The following is a 12,387-nucleotide window of genomic DNA, read 5'->3' as shown; positions in this document are numbered from 1 at the left end:
ACTTTCAAACCGAGGTTGTTGCTGTCTTAACCCTCTTTTAAAACAGCATTTCTAAATGTCCCTTCTCATGAACCGTTTCAAAGGGTACACGCAAGAAGAGAAGATAGAAATTGCACATCGGCATTTGATTCCGAAACAGCTGGAACAGCACGGGCTGACTCCACAACAGATTCAGATTCCCCAAGAAGCAACGCTAGTGATTATCACCCGGTAATGATTTTCTGCATTTTCAGTTCTGTACCACATTTTATTTTATTATATTTTTTTTGCTTGTAGTTCTAAATTTGGAATATTCTATTATCAAAGAGCTTTCGAAGAGCAGGGTTTTGCAACCCCAGTGCCTCTGTTCATTAATACAAGGCCTTCATTCTTAATTATATTTTAAATTTATGCAAAACTCCCAGGGTCATTGGGAGTTCAGATGGTATAACAATAATAGTAGCAATAATACTGAACATGAGTTATCTATGATTACTAGTGGAATGATTAGCAGAAAAGACAGACTGGTTTTTTTAAAAAAAAAAAAAAATCTGCAGGCAAAGATAATGACTTTTTCACGCTGAGTCTTTGAACAGATCTCCTCATTTTGGGTTTCAGAAACGGAAAAGAGATTTGCAAAGGAGAGAAGCAACACTGGAAGACAACAGAAATGTGTTTGTGTGGGGGGATGGAATTTGTCTTAGAAGAAGCAGTAGAGTTTACGGATGATCAGTGATCTTGGCTTACCGTTTCCAGTTTGTGTGTTCCTATCACCTACGGTTATCTTCGTGTTACTTTGAGAGCCAAATTCTGCCATGTTCCCCAAAGATGCTTTTTTTTTTTTTCAAAAGGCAACCGGACTTTTGTTTTTCCTTGAAGACGTTTCGCTTCTCATCCAAGAAGCTTCCTCAGTTCTGGCTGAAGGGTGGACGATTGCTGCAAGGAATGTAAATCCTTCCATCCTCCACCATTCAGTCAGAACCAAAGAAGCTTCTCGGATGAGAAGCGAAACGTCTTCAAGCAAAAAACAAGTCTGGTTGCCTTTTGCAAAACGCACCTTTGGGGCAACCAAGATTCGGATGACCGAAAATCTCCATAAACAAATTCTGCCAGGTTTTCATTGTCCGTTTCGCGCCCACCACCACGACCACCACCACTGCAAGGGAACACAATCGGCGTCCTCTGCAGAACTACTGAGGTGTGGAAACTTAGGGTTTATTGCAACCTTTGGCCTATATTATTTTGCACTCTGGATAATTTGCAGACCCCTCCTCACCAAACTCAGGATAGCTAGTAACCTCTGCAGCCCCCTCCAGGATCCCTGGGCGATGTTTGCTTCTGTTCACACACTGAAAAGGGTATCCTTGTCCGTTGCTTTTGGCTAGCTACACCCGTGAGGCTGGGGTTCGCTCTCTGGATCGCAAACTCGGAGCCATTTGCCGGGCAGTGGCCGTCAAAGTGGCCGAAAGCCAGCACAAGGAGACGAGGCCGGATCGCTCAGAAGAGACAGAAGGAGGTTTGTAAGCTGCTTTATTATTTTGTTTTGTTTTGTTTTCATCTTTCTCCTTTCTTAAAAATTCTGGCCGATCTGGGGCTCTCTCGCCAGCTTTCTGGCTTGGGTAGTTTCCAAGAAGGGGCCTTGCCATGATTTGAGTTTTAGATTTGCATGTGTTTTCTCCTTCGCTGAAATAAAACTGCACCGTTTCCCGGTTTTTGGCGTTCATCTCTCACGGCGAACAACAGAATTATCTGCCCCACATCTGCTGGCAGAAGGAAATCTTAGCTGAGAGGTGAATGCGTGACTGAAGCAGTTGCTCGCCTCACAATTCGATCTCTGAGGCCAGGGGTGGGTTTCACCGTCCATGTGTTGTGACTTTCTCCCTTCGCTTCCCCCTTCCTGTGTTACTTTTCAAAGGCTGTGCTTCCAGCCCATAAGCTGCTATCCAGGGGCGAGCGAAATACTAATCTTAAGTATTATTAACTCTTCATTATTAATTGAGACTCTGGAAAGAGTGCAGAGAAGAGCAACAAAAAAGATCAAGGGGCTGGAGGCTAAAACGTACGAAGAACGCTTACAGGAAATGTGTATGTCTAGTCTAAGAAAACCATAAGGAAGGCTGAGCGCCAAAGAATTGAGGCCTTTGGTGTTGGAGAAGACTCCTGCGAGTCCCTTGGACTGCAAGGTGACCAAACCGGTCAGTCCTAGAGGAGATCAACCCTGACTGCTCTTTAGAAGGCCAGATCCTGAAGAGGAAACTCAAATACTTTGGCCACCTAATGAGAAGGAAGGACTCACTGGAGAAGAGCCTAATGCTGGGAATGATTGAGGGCAAAAGAAGAAAGGGATGAAGAGAACGAGGTGGCTGGATGGCATCACTGAAGCAGTCGGCGTGAGCTTAAATGGACTCCAGAGGATGGTAGAGGACAGGAAGGCCTGGAGAAACGTTGTCGATGGGGTCGCGATGGGTCGGACACGACTTCGCAACTAACAACAACAGCCTAAGAAAAGAAGGATTAGGGGAGACATGATAGCAGTGTTCCAATATTTGAGTGACTCCTACAAAGACGATTAAAGACGGTTTAACTTTCTCTGTTACTGTGGAGAGGCTTCTTCTGTTCGCTCTGCCTTCCATCTACTGTCCATCCTCACAAGATAAAAACTTGTTTGGGGCTAAAACAAACACCTTCCAAATCCAGTTCTGATTTGTTTTGGAGTTTGATCCCAATAGCATTGCTGAAGATTTGTATTTGTTCCAGTGGGGTTGCTATACAAACAGAAAATTATCTGTCATAGCAGGTAGCAGGTATTTGCCACAGTGGTTAGAGTGCAGTACTACAGGCTACTTCTGCTGACTGTCGGCTGCCTGCAATTTGGCAGTTCGAATCTCACCAGGCTCAAGGTTGACTCAGCCTTCCCTCCTTCCGAGGTGGGTAAAATGAGGACCCAGATTGTTGGGGCCAATAATCTGTAAGCCGCTTAGAGAGGGCTGTAAAAGCACTATGAAGCGGGATATAAGTCTAAGGACTATTGCTATTTTATCTATGGACTCCAACACTTACAATATGTACGTTCCGGAATTCTTTACAAGCTCTCTTGAAAAATGTGCCTGTCTTCATTATGATGAAAACTTTGAGCTCACGTGTGTTTCCCACATATTCATATAACCTGAGATTTAAGACTCACTGATTATTCAGGCGTGTTTATCCTGGCTGCAGACTTAGCATTATTCTAGAGCAGTGATTTTTTTTTTTTTTAATGTCTGGCTGAAAGTACGTTAGACATTGAAGAGAACGTATCCTGTCACCATATGGAAACTCGGAGGTGTATTTTTACAGAGTTTTGTGCAATGTGAGAACATTTTAACCTCTTGAACTTGTACCTCAAATCTTTTTTTTTTTTAAAGATGGGACTCTTTTGAGTGGCAACAGAGAGATGTTGACGCAAAGTTTGCTACCCTCAAGTTCGTGTGACTCACACACTCGCACTCTAGAGAGAAACAGATGTCAGCCCCCGTCTTTCACAATTATTTTTATTGGCATATTCCTCGTGTTTTCTTAACTGGCTATGCCTACGTTAGCATCTAATAATTGCGGCCATATATTTCGAAAGCAACTTTTAAAGCACAGTTTTAATTATTTATGTCATATTTCTGTTCCCAGCCCCCTTTTTCTTCCAAAGGAGAAAGAATCGAGCAATTAAAAGGAGTTTGAATTTATTCTTAGCCGAAGTCAAAAGGCCCAGCTAAAAAAAGGAAAGCTTAAAATCCCCTCCTGAAAGCAAGATTGGCAAATCAAAGAAGTCGCCTTTTGTGGAGGACTTTCCATCATATGGGACTGGACAGAAACTCCTCCGAAAATAAGACCCAACTGGAAAATAAGCCCTAGCATGATTTTTCAGGATGCTCATAATATAAGCCCTACCCCCCAAAATAAGCCCCAGTTAAGATCATCAGCCAGACGGACGCAATTAGTATTGCATTTCCCCCAAAATAAGACCTAACCAGAAAATAAGCCCTAATGCATCTTTTGGAGCAAAACATAATGTAAGACTCAGTATTATTTTCGGGAAAACACGGTATATGTTTCAAGTTGTGGGGGCTTTTTTTCCAATCTAAGTCGGGGTGGGGAACGATGGCCCCCTTTACGATCTGAGGACTTCAACTCCCAGAATTGTATGGCTGGCAGTCAAGATCCACAGGTCGTAAAAAGGACCATCTTTCCTCACCGCTGATCTAGGTTTGCATACAAAACCTGGTTGCCCAGTGCAATGAAGTTCTTGTTTCTGCTACATCAACCATTCCCTAACCCTAACCCTGGCAAAAAAAAAAAAAAGTCGTAAAATGGGGCAAAACTCACTTAACAGATGTTTCACTTAGCAACATCAATCTTGGGCTCAATTATGGTCGTAACTCGAGGAAGACCTGTAATAGTGATAGGCCCCTTATTCAAGCCCAAATGTTGATAGTCCCCTTATTTATCCAAAGCACCAGAAGGCAATGCAAGAAACAATGGATGGAAACTAATCAAGGAGAGAAGCAACCTGGAATTGAGGAGAAACTTCACAATTCCACCAGTGGAATAGCTTGCCACCAGAATTCGTGGGCACTTCATCACTGGATGCTCTTAAGAAAAGATTGTACAGCCACTTGTCTGAAACGGTATAGGATCTTCTGCTTGAGCAGGGGGTTGGACCAGAAGTCCTCCAAGGTCCCTCCCAGCTCTATTCTGATTAAGCTAGTCTCCAAAGCATCTGAAAGCAGGACAAGAAGCAACGTATGGAAACTCATCAAGGAGAGAAGCAACCTGGAATTAAGAAGAAACTTCCTAACAGTGAGGACTATCAACCAGTGGAAGAGCTTGTCTTCAGAAGTTGTGGGTGTTTCATCACTGGAGGTTATTAAGTAGAGACTGGACAGTCACTTGTCTGAAATGGTACAGGGGGTTGGACTAGAAGACCTCCAAGGTCCCTTCCAGCTCTAGTCTGATTCTGAAGTCAACTCTCATCCCCTTGCAAAGCTTCACCGGCTCCAGATGCTTTTTTTTTTTTTTTTTAAGGTTTCTGGGGTTACCAGTGGAAGAGGCCGAAAGCTTCTCCCTTGCAACATTAGAGGGACATGTTTACTACTAAACACAGAACAAAAAGGCAGCTTTGTCTTCTGCGTCTCTTCCCCGCCCTCCCCCCCCCCAATTCAGCAAAAGAAGTTAATTTACAGGGTAGAAACTGGAGCTGGAAATTGCTGCCAGCAAGGAAAAGAACAGCAAACGGAATGTTTTCTGAATTGTGTAAAATTCAAGGGTTTGGGGGGGGGGTTGTTTTTTTTTTGTTTTTACCACCCCGTTTTGGTCTTTGTTTTTGACTGTTTGGAGGAAACCCTACCGCACAACTGTTGCCGACCCGGCTGCCTTTGTGTGGTCTGAAATGGCAGCCGGCAAAGCAGTGCAATGAAAAGGAAGCTGCCAAAATGGGCAGGGAGAAGGTTTGCCCTTTGCCTGGTGCTGGCATTTGAATCGCATCTCTGTCTCCCAAACAAGCAAAGGGGTTTTTCCCTTTGTTTGAAAAATTAGGGGGGAGGAGGAGGAGGAAGAAAGAAGAAAGATGTGGTATTAGTAGTAGTAGGAAGGAGAGGAGGAAGAGGAAGAAGAAGAGGTGGACGAGGAGGAGGAGGAGGAGTAGGAAGGAGGAGGAAGAAGAGGAAGAGGGAGGAGGAGGAGGAGGAGGAGGAGAAGAAGAAGAAGAAGAAGAAGAAGAAGAAGAGGAAGAGGAAGAGGAAGAGGAAGAGGAAGAAGAAGAAGATTATTATTATTATTATTATTATTATTATTATTATTATTATTATTATTATTATTATTCACGGCCCAATGCCGGAGTGAATCGGATTTGTCCTAAACATGAAATATGTCATGGAGACATGTATTGTTCACCGGCCACGGATTGTGGTTGGTCAAAGTTTGCTTCAATTCCAATTCCAGTTGGTAGGCAGCAAAAATAAGAGAGGTTTGCTGTACCCTCAATAGGTCCTCGTTAAAAAGGCACAAGGATAGAAATCAAGAGATGGTGAGTTCTACTCCTGTCTTAGGTATGAAAGCTAACTGGGTAACTTGAGTCAATCACCAGGAGACTGTGAGTTCTAGCACTGCCTTCCATATGAAAACTGGCTGGGTGACTTTGGGTCAATCACCAGGAGATGGCGAGTTCTAATCTCACCTTAGGCATGAAAGCCAACTGGGTGACTTTGGGCCAATCACTAGGTGATGGGGAGTTGTAGTCCCTCTATACACATGAAAGCAGGATAGTTGACTTAGACCAATCTCCAGGAGATGGTAAGTTCTAGTCCTGCCTTAGGCATGAAAGCTGGCTGGTTGACTTTGGGCCAATCACTAGGTGATGGGGAGTTCTAGCCCTCTATACACATGAAAGCAGGATAGTTGACTTAGACCAATCTCCAGGAGATGGTAAGTTCTAGTCCTGCCTTAGGCATGAAAGCTGGCTGGTTGACTTTGGGCCAATCACCAGGAAACTGGGAGTTCTACTTCCATTTTAGACATGAAAGCTGGCTGGGGGATTTGGGGGCAATCACCTTGAGATGGTGAGTTCTAGTTTTGCCATATGCACCAAAGCAGGCTGGGTGACTGGGCAGTCAACTTCAGTCCAACTCACCTCTCAGGATTGTCATTGTGGGAAAAACAGGAGAAGGAAAGAGTATTAGGTATGTTCGTCACCTTGAATTACTTATAAACTAATAAAGGCGAGCTGGGGATTCTGGGAGTTGAAGTCCATGCGTCTTGAAAAAGTTGCCAAGTTTGGAGAACCCTGCCATAAAATAACCTCAAACCTGGCACAATCCATCAAAAAAAATGTCTTCCATGAGGGATTAATTCAAGAGTCCGAACAAAACAAGAGCAGAACTGGAAAGTGAATTTTCTCTCCATTTGGCCCTCACGTTAATGCCAAAAATAATAAAAGGAAATTGTATTATGGCCAAGGTACTGTTTGAAGCTCGGCCCACTGTGCTTTTGTGGATAACATAATGTGCAAACAAGGCTGAGGGAAGTAATAGTAGTGCATGTGCAGGCAAGAAATCAGGTTGATACCGGAGTTAATTGTGGGTTTACCAACCGATGCTGTAGTTTAGGCCAGGGTGTGAAGACGGGCTGCATGGCTTATTTGTGGTTAGTTTTAATGTCTTCATGGCTTGTTCAAGTCTAGAAAATTGCCAAGTGAAAGCAGGTCTCTGCGGAGAGGGAGAACAAATCAGAAATTGGCTAAGGAAACTATGGTTAGTTTGCTTTGATTGAAAGACAGAACCCTGGCTTATTCAACAAACCATGGCTTCGTGTGCTATCGAAGCCCAGTCTGTCTTCAACTTGTATCCCGTACTGGAACAAAAGTTGGTTTAAGTGAATTCATTTTCATGCAGCACAACTTTTTATATCAAGATAAGATTCTGCCGGGTTTTAAACAATGTTTGTCCGGATTGCATGCACGACCCAAAGTATTAATCATATTTTGACTTATTATAAGTAGTCCTCGACTTACGACCACAATTGAGCCCAAATTTTCTGTTGTTTAGTGAGACATCTGTTAAGTGAATTTTGCCCCATTTTACGACCTTACTTGCTACCGTTGTTGTTAAGTGAATCCCTGCGGTTGTTAAATTAGCGACACCGTTGTTAAGTGAACCCGGCTTCCCCATGGACTTTGCTCATCAGAAGGTCGCAAAAGGGGATCACGTGAACCCCCCCCCAGCGCACCGCAACCATCATAAATATGAGTCAGTGGCCAAGCGTCTGAATTTTGATTAACATGACCGAGGGGATGCTGCAACGGTCGTAAGTGTGAAAAAGCGGTCATAAGTCACTTTTTGCAGTGCTAGTTAGAAGTTTGAACGGTCACTGAATGAACCGTTGTAACTTTGAACGGTCATTATACGATCTATTGTTAAGTCAAGAACTAACTCTATATTCTTCTTCGATGGAGTATGATCATTCTCTTTGGGAGCTGCCATCAGAATGTTTTTCCTCCCCCCATTTTCAGATAGGAAAGTGATCAAAATATTTTTTTCCCCTTTTAATTATCTTCCAGACTGGAAAGAACACATCGCCGAAGAGCCGAAATCGGAAACCCTCCATGACGCCTCGGACCTATCTCTGCCCCCTGAAATGCCCATTTTAATTGACTTCCATGCCTTGAAGGACATCCTGGGGCCACCGATGTATGAACTGGAGGTACGACTTCTTCTTCGTTTTTCTTCCGTTGCTTCTTCTGTTCTATTTCTTTCCTTGGTTGGCCTTGCAGCTTGTGCAAATCAGTTGTTGCTAAATTGGTAGGAGATGCTTTGCAAAGGTGGATCCTCCCCTCCTCACTGCTATGGTAGACTCTGAAGCTTTTTTTTTTTTTTTTAAGTTTTGTGTTTTTAAAAAATATAAACATTCCATCTTCCCTTAAACAGTGTGTCGTCTGAGTACAAATAACTCTGTGCAATAACTATCAAGATTTACAACATCGTTCATTAAAGGTAAAGGTTCCCCTCGCACATATGTGCTAGTCGTCCCTGACTCTAGGGGGCAGTGCTCATTTCTGTTTCAAAGCTGAAGAGCCAGCACTGTCCGAAGACGTCTCCGGGGTCATGTGGCTGGCATGACTAAATATCAAAGGCGCACGGAACGCTGTTACCTTCCCACCAAAAGTGGTCCCTATTTTTTCTACTTGCATTTTTTACGTGCTTTCAAACTGCTAGGTTGGCAGAAGCTGGGACAAGTAACGGGAGCTCACCCCGTTACGCGGCATTAGGGATTCAAACCACTGAACTGCCGACTTTCGATCGACAAGCTCGGCGTCTTAGCCACTGAGCCACCGAGTCCCTTTCCTATTTGTGATAGCTCCATTAAAATGTAGGTCTTGGGGTTAGAAGGGATCCAGTGGCTTTGGAACCACAGATTAAATCTTCAAGAAATATATACGTATTCTGGACCAGCGGAGAGTTAAAAGCAGCTCCAGATGGCCACCATCTGAGTGTGGCCATTGGCCAACATCACTAGGTAGCAACCTCAAACAATAAGTGCTGAAACAGCTTCCTTGGCCTTACTTAACTGCCATGTCTTTTTCTCTTTTGGGGTCTCAGTGGAAAACATTCCTCCTTGGTTCCATTTGTTTGTTTTTCCTCTAGCTTGCCGTGGGCCTCTCGTTCTTTCTTTCTTTCTTCTTCTTTTTTTTTTCTCCTCCTTGGCTCGGAGAGTTTTCACCTCTGACCTCCCCTCTGCCATCAATAACTAGCTGGAAATCTAGACCTCGCCAAGACTGTTTGCCTGTCAGCGCTTGGCCGGAGGAAGAGAAACCCAAAACCGAAATTAATTGAATCAATTAGCCTTCTGGAAGGGGAAGAAGGCCTCCCACGCCCCCCTCCCCCCAATGAAATATTTTTAAAACGAATACTTTAGGCCCATGAGCTTGCAAGCACTGGTGCTCTACGCAGTTCCTGCACAAAAGGAACCGGACACTTAGGAATCAACATTTTACTCATTTAGGGAAAGGAAGGGAGCCGTGCAGTCTGGATACGTTGAGTCGAATTCTGAAATAAAAGCTTGGGGGAGGGGGGGGGCTGGATTTGAAACAACTGTTTTGCAAAGGTATTGCAGATATTGGACCAGTGATAGATAGATAGATAGATAGATAGATAGATAGATAGATAGATAGATAGATAGATAGATAGATAGATAGATAGATAGATGATAGATAGATAGAGATTGGTTCACCTCGCACATATGTGCTAGTGGTTCCCAACTCTAGGGGGCGGTGCTCATCTCCGTTTCTAAGCCGAAGAGCCAGCGCTGTCCAAAGACGTCTCCGTGTTCATGTGACTGGCATGACTCAACACCAAAGGCGCACGGAACGCTGTTCCCTTCCCACCAAAGGTGGTCCCTATTTTTCTACTTGCATTTTTCACGTGCTTTCGAACTGCTAGGTTGGCAGAAGTTGGGACAAGTAACGGGAGCTCACCCCGTTACGCGGCACTCGGGATTCGAACCACTGAATTGCCGACCTTTCGAATGATAAGCTCAGCCACTGAGCCACCGCGTCCCATATAAAAGAGTTAAGGCGAGCTTAATTTCTGGGAATTATACGGATACATCCACGTGGCGAGGTGGGCGAGGGATGGCGTTGTCGTCTTCTCTCTTAACTTCCATTCCTACAACCTTGAGATTCCCTGGCAACCTTGCATCCACGTGGTAATTAGATCTGACCCTAAGCATAATTAAAGAGTTGCAATTGAAAAGGTCCTTTTTAATTGCTATCTTCATGGCTAAATGAGGTGGCAGCATCAGGAGAAGGACCTTCAAATACGGCTGCAGTTGGACTCTGTGGAGGGTGTCTCTGTGTGCTGATATTTATAGTCTGCATCCCAAATTACACGGGGCTTTAAAGTTTCAAACCAGAATGATTTATGCTCAGAACGACAGGTAGTTCTTGACTTACAGCCAGAATTGAGCCTAAAATATCTGTTACTAAGTGAGACATTCGTTAAGTGAGCTTTGTCCCATTTTACGACCCTTCTTGCCACAGCTGTTAAACGACTCACAGCAGTTGTTAAGCCAGTAACATGGTTGTTAAGTGAATCTGGCTTCCCCATTGACTTCGCGTGTCAGGAGGTGGCAAAATGAATTTTGATCACGTGGCCATAAGGATGGTTGTAAGTTTGAAAAACGGTCATAAGTCCCTTTTTCAGTGCCGTTGTAACTTCAAACTGTCACTAAATGAACTGTTGTAAGTCAGGGTCTGCCTGTATTGCATATTTGATTGTCTGTAATACTGTTAAGAACAAGCGAGTTGTATTCTGCCTAGCCTGGCCCACCCAATTGTGAAAAAGCTGTATTGGGTTACTCGTGTGCCAAAACAAATGGCAACTGCACTTAAACTTATATAGTGCTTTACAGCCCTCTCTAAGCGGTTTACAGAGTCAGCCTCTTGCCCCCAACCTTCTGGGTCCTCATAGTTTAGCATTTAAAGTTTTGGCCACTTCTGTACCCAAGAATTTAGAATAGAATAAGAGAGTTAGAAGGGACCTTGGAGGTCTTCTAGTCCAACCCCCTGCTTAGGCAGGAAACCCTACACCATTTCAGACAAATGGTTATCTAATCTGTTCTTAAAAACTTCCAGTGTTGAAGCATTCACAATTTCTGGAGGCAAGTTGTTCCACTGATTAATTGTTCAGGAAATTTCTCTTTAGTTCTAAGTTGCTTCTCTCCTTGATTAGTTTCCATCCTTTGCTTCTTGTCCTGCCTTCAGGTGCTTTGGAGAATAGCTTGACTTCCTCTTCTTTGTGGCAGCCCCTGAGATATTGGAACACTGCTATCATGTCTCCCCTAGTCCTTCTTTTCATCAAACTAGACATACCCAATTCCTGCAACCGTTCTTCATATGTTTTAGCCTCCAGTCCCCTAATCATCTTTGTTGCTCTTCTCTGCACTCTTTCTAGAGTCTCCACATCTTTTTTACATCGTGGCGACCAAAACTGGATGCCGTATTCCAAGTGTGGCCTTACCAAGGCATTATAAAGTGGTATTAACACTTCACGTGATCTTGATTCTATCTCTCTGTTTATGCAGTTTAGGACTGTGTTGGCTTTTTCGGCAGCTGCAGCTTTTTGGGCATTTCATGCAGGCTGCACTCTAGATGCAGATGAGATGAAGGATGACTTGTGAGCATCTGGCTTCTCCTTTCTTCCAGGTGTCCGTGCGGCTGAATCAGCCAGGCGTGGCGATAGGCTTAGCCTGGACGCCCTTAGGCGGAGAGATCATGTTTGTGGAAGCCAGTCGGATGGATGGGGAAGGCCAGTTGACCCTAACTGGGCAGTTGGGGGACGTCATGAAGGAATCGGCCCACCTCGCCATCAGCTGGCTGCGGAGCAACGCCAAGAGATACCAACTGACCAACGGTAGAGGAGGCTGGTGCCAACCCGATGTGTCCTTTTAGCGGTGTCATGCTATAGATCTGTAAACCATTCAACAATCAGACTTTTTTTTGTTTGGAATGAAGCATCACCAATGCTAGCAGAAGGTTGTGGCTTATGTTGGCAAGATAAGTGACAAGTTTAATAACAACAACAACAACTATTATTATTATTATTATTATTATTATTATTATTATTATTATTATTATTATTATTATTATTATTTATTGGTTAATCTTTAGTGAGATTCACAGCCTTTGAGGCTGGTTAATAGCTCAGCAGCTCGAGTCCTAACCAAGGACCTAGGAACTGTTAAGGTATCGTCGGAGGATGTAAGCTGTTCCGAGTAAGGTGGTTTTTTGTAGAGTCAAAATGTTCAAGTCCGGCAAATTTAGAATTTCTAAATAGCGGGGTAGCCCTTTGGGTATTGCTCCGAGGGCTCCAATTACAATCGGGACAA

At 43.9% G+C, this 12,387-nt stretch overlaps 1 protein-coding gene across 1 annotated transcript in view; it reads left to right on the top strand.

Moving 5' to 3' along the window:
• LONP2 (lon peptidase 2, peroxisomal) overlaps positions 1 to 12,387 on the top strand; it is a 46,642-nt gene that overhangs the window by 24,757 nt on the left and 9,498 nt on the right. Inside the window, exons 10-13 of the mRNA XM_034426456.3 lie at positions 84 to 210; positions 1,365 to 1,495; positions 8,063 to 8,205; positions 11,705 to 11,912. Coding sequence (XP_034282347.1) covers positions 84 to 210; positions 1,365 to 1,495; positions 8,063 to 8,205; positions 11,705 to 11,912 — 609 coding nt within the window. The remainder of the gene's footprint in view (positions 1 to 83; positions 211 to 1,364; positions 1,496 to 8,062; positions 8,206 to 11,704; positions 11,913 to 12,387) is intronic.

The sequence above is a fragment of the Pantherophis guttatus genome, chromosome 11 (assembly GCF_059756535.1).
Source record: "Pantherophis guttatus breed Tessera chromosome 11, ASM5975653v1, whole genome shotgun sequence".
In the NCBI taxonomy this organism is placed as follows: Eukaryota; Metazoa; Chordata; class Lepidosauria; order Squamata; family Colubridae; genus Pantherophis; species Pantherophis guttatus.
Note: the sequence above shows the minus strand (reverse complement) of the source record. Positions and strands in the feature narration are given on the sequence as shown.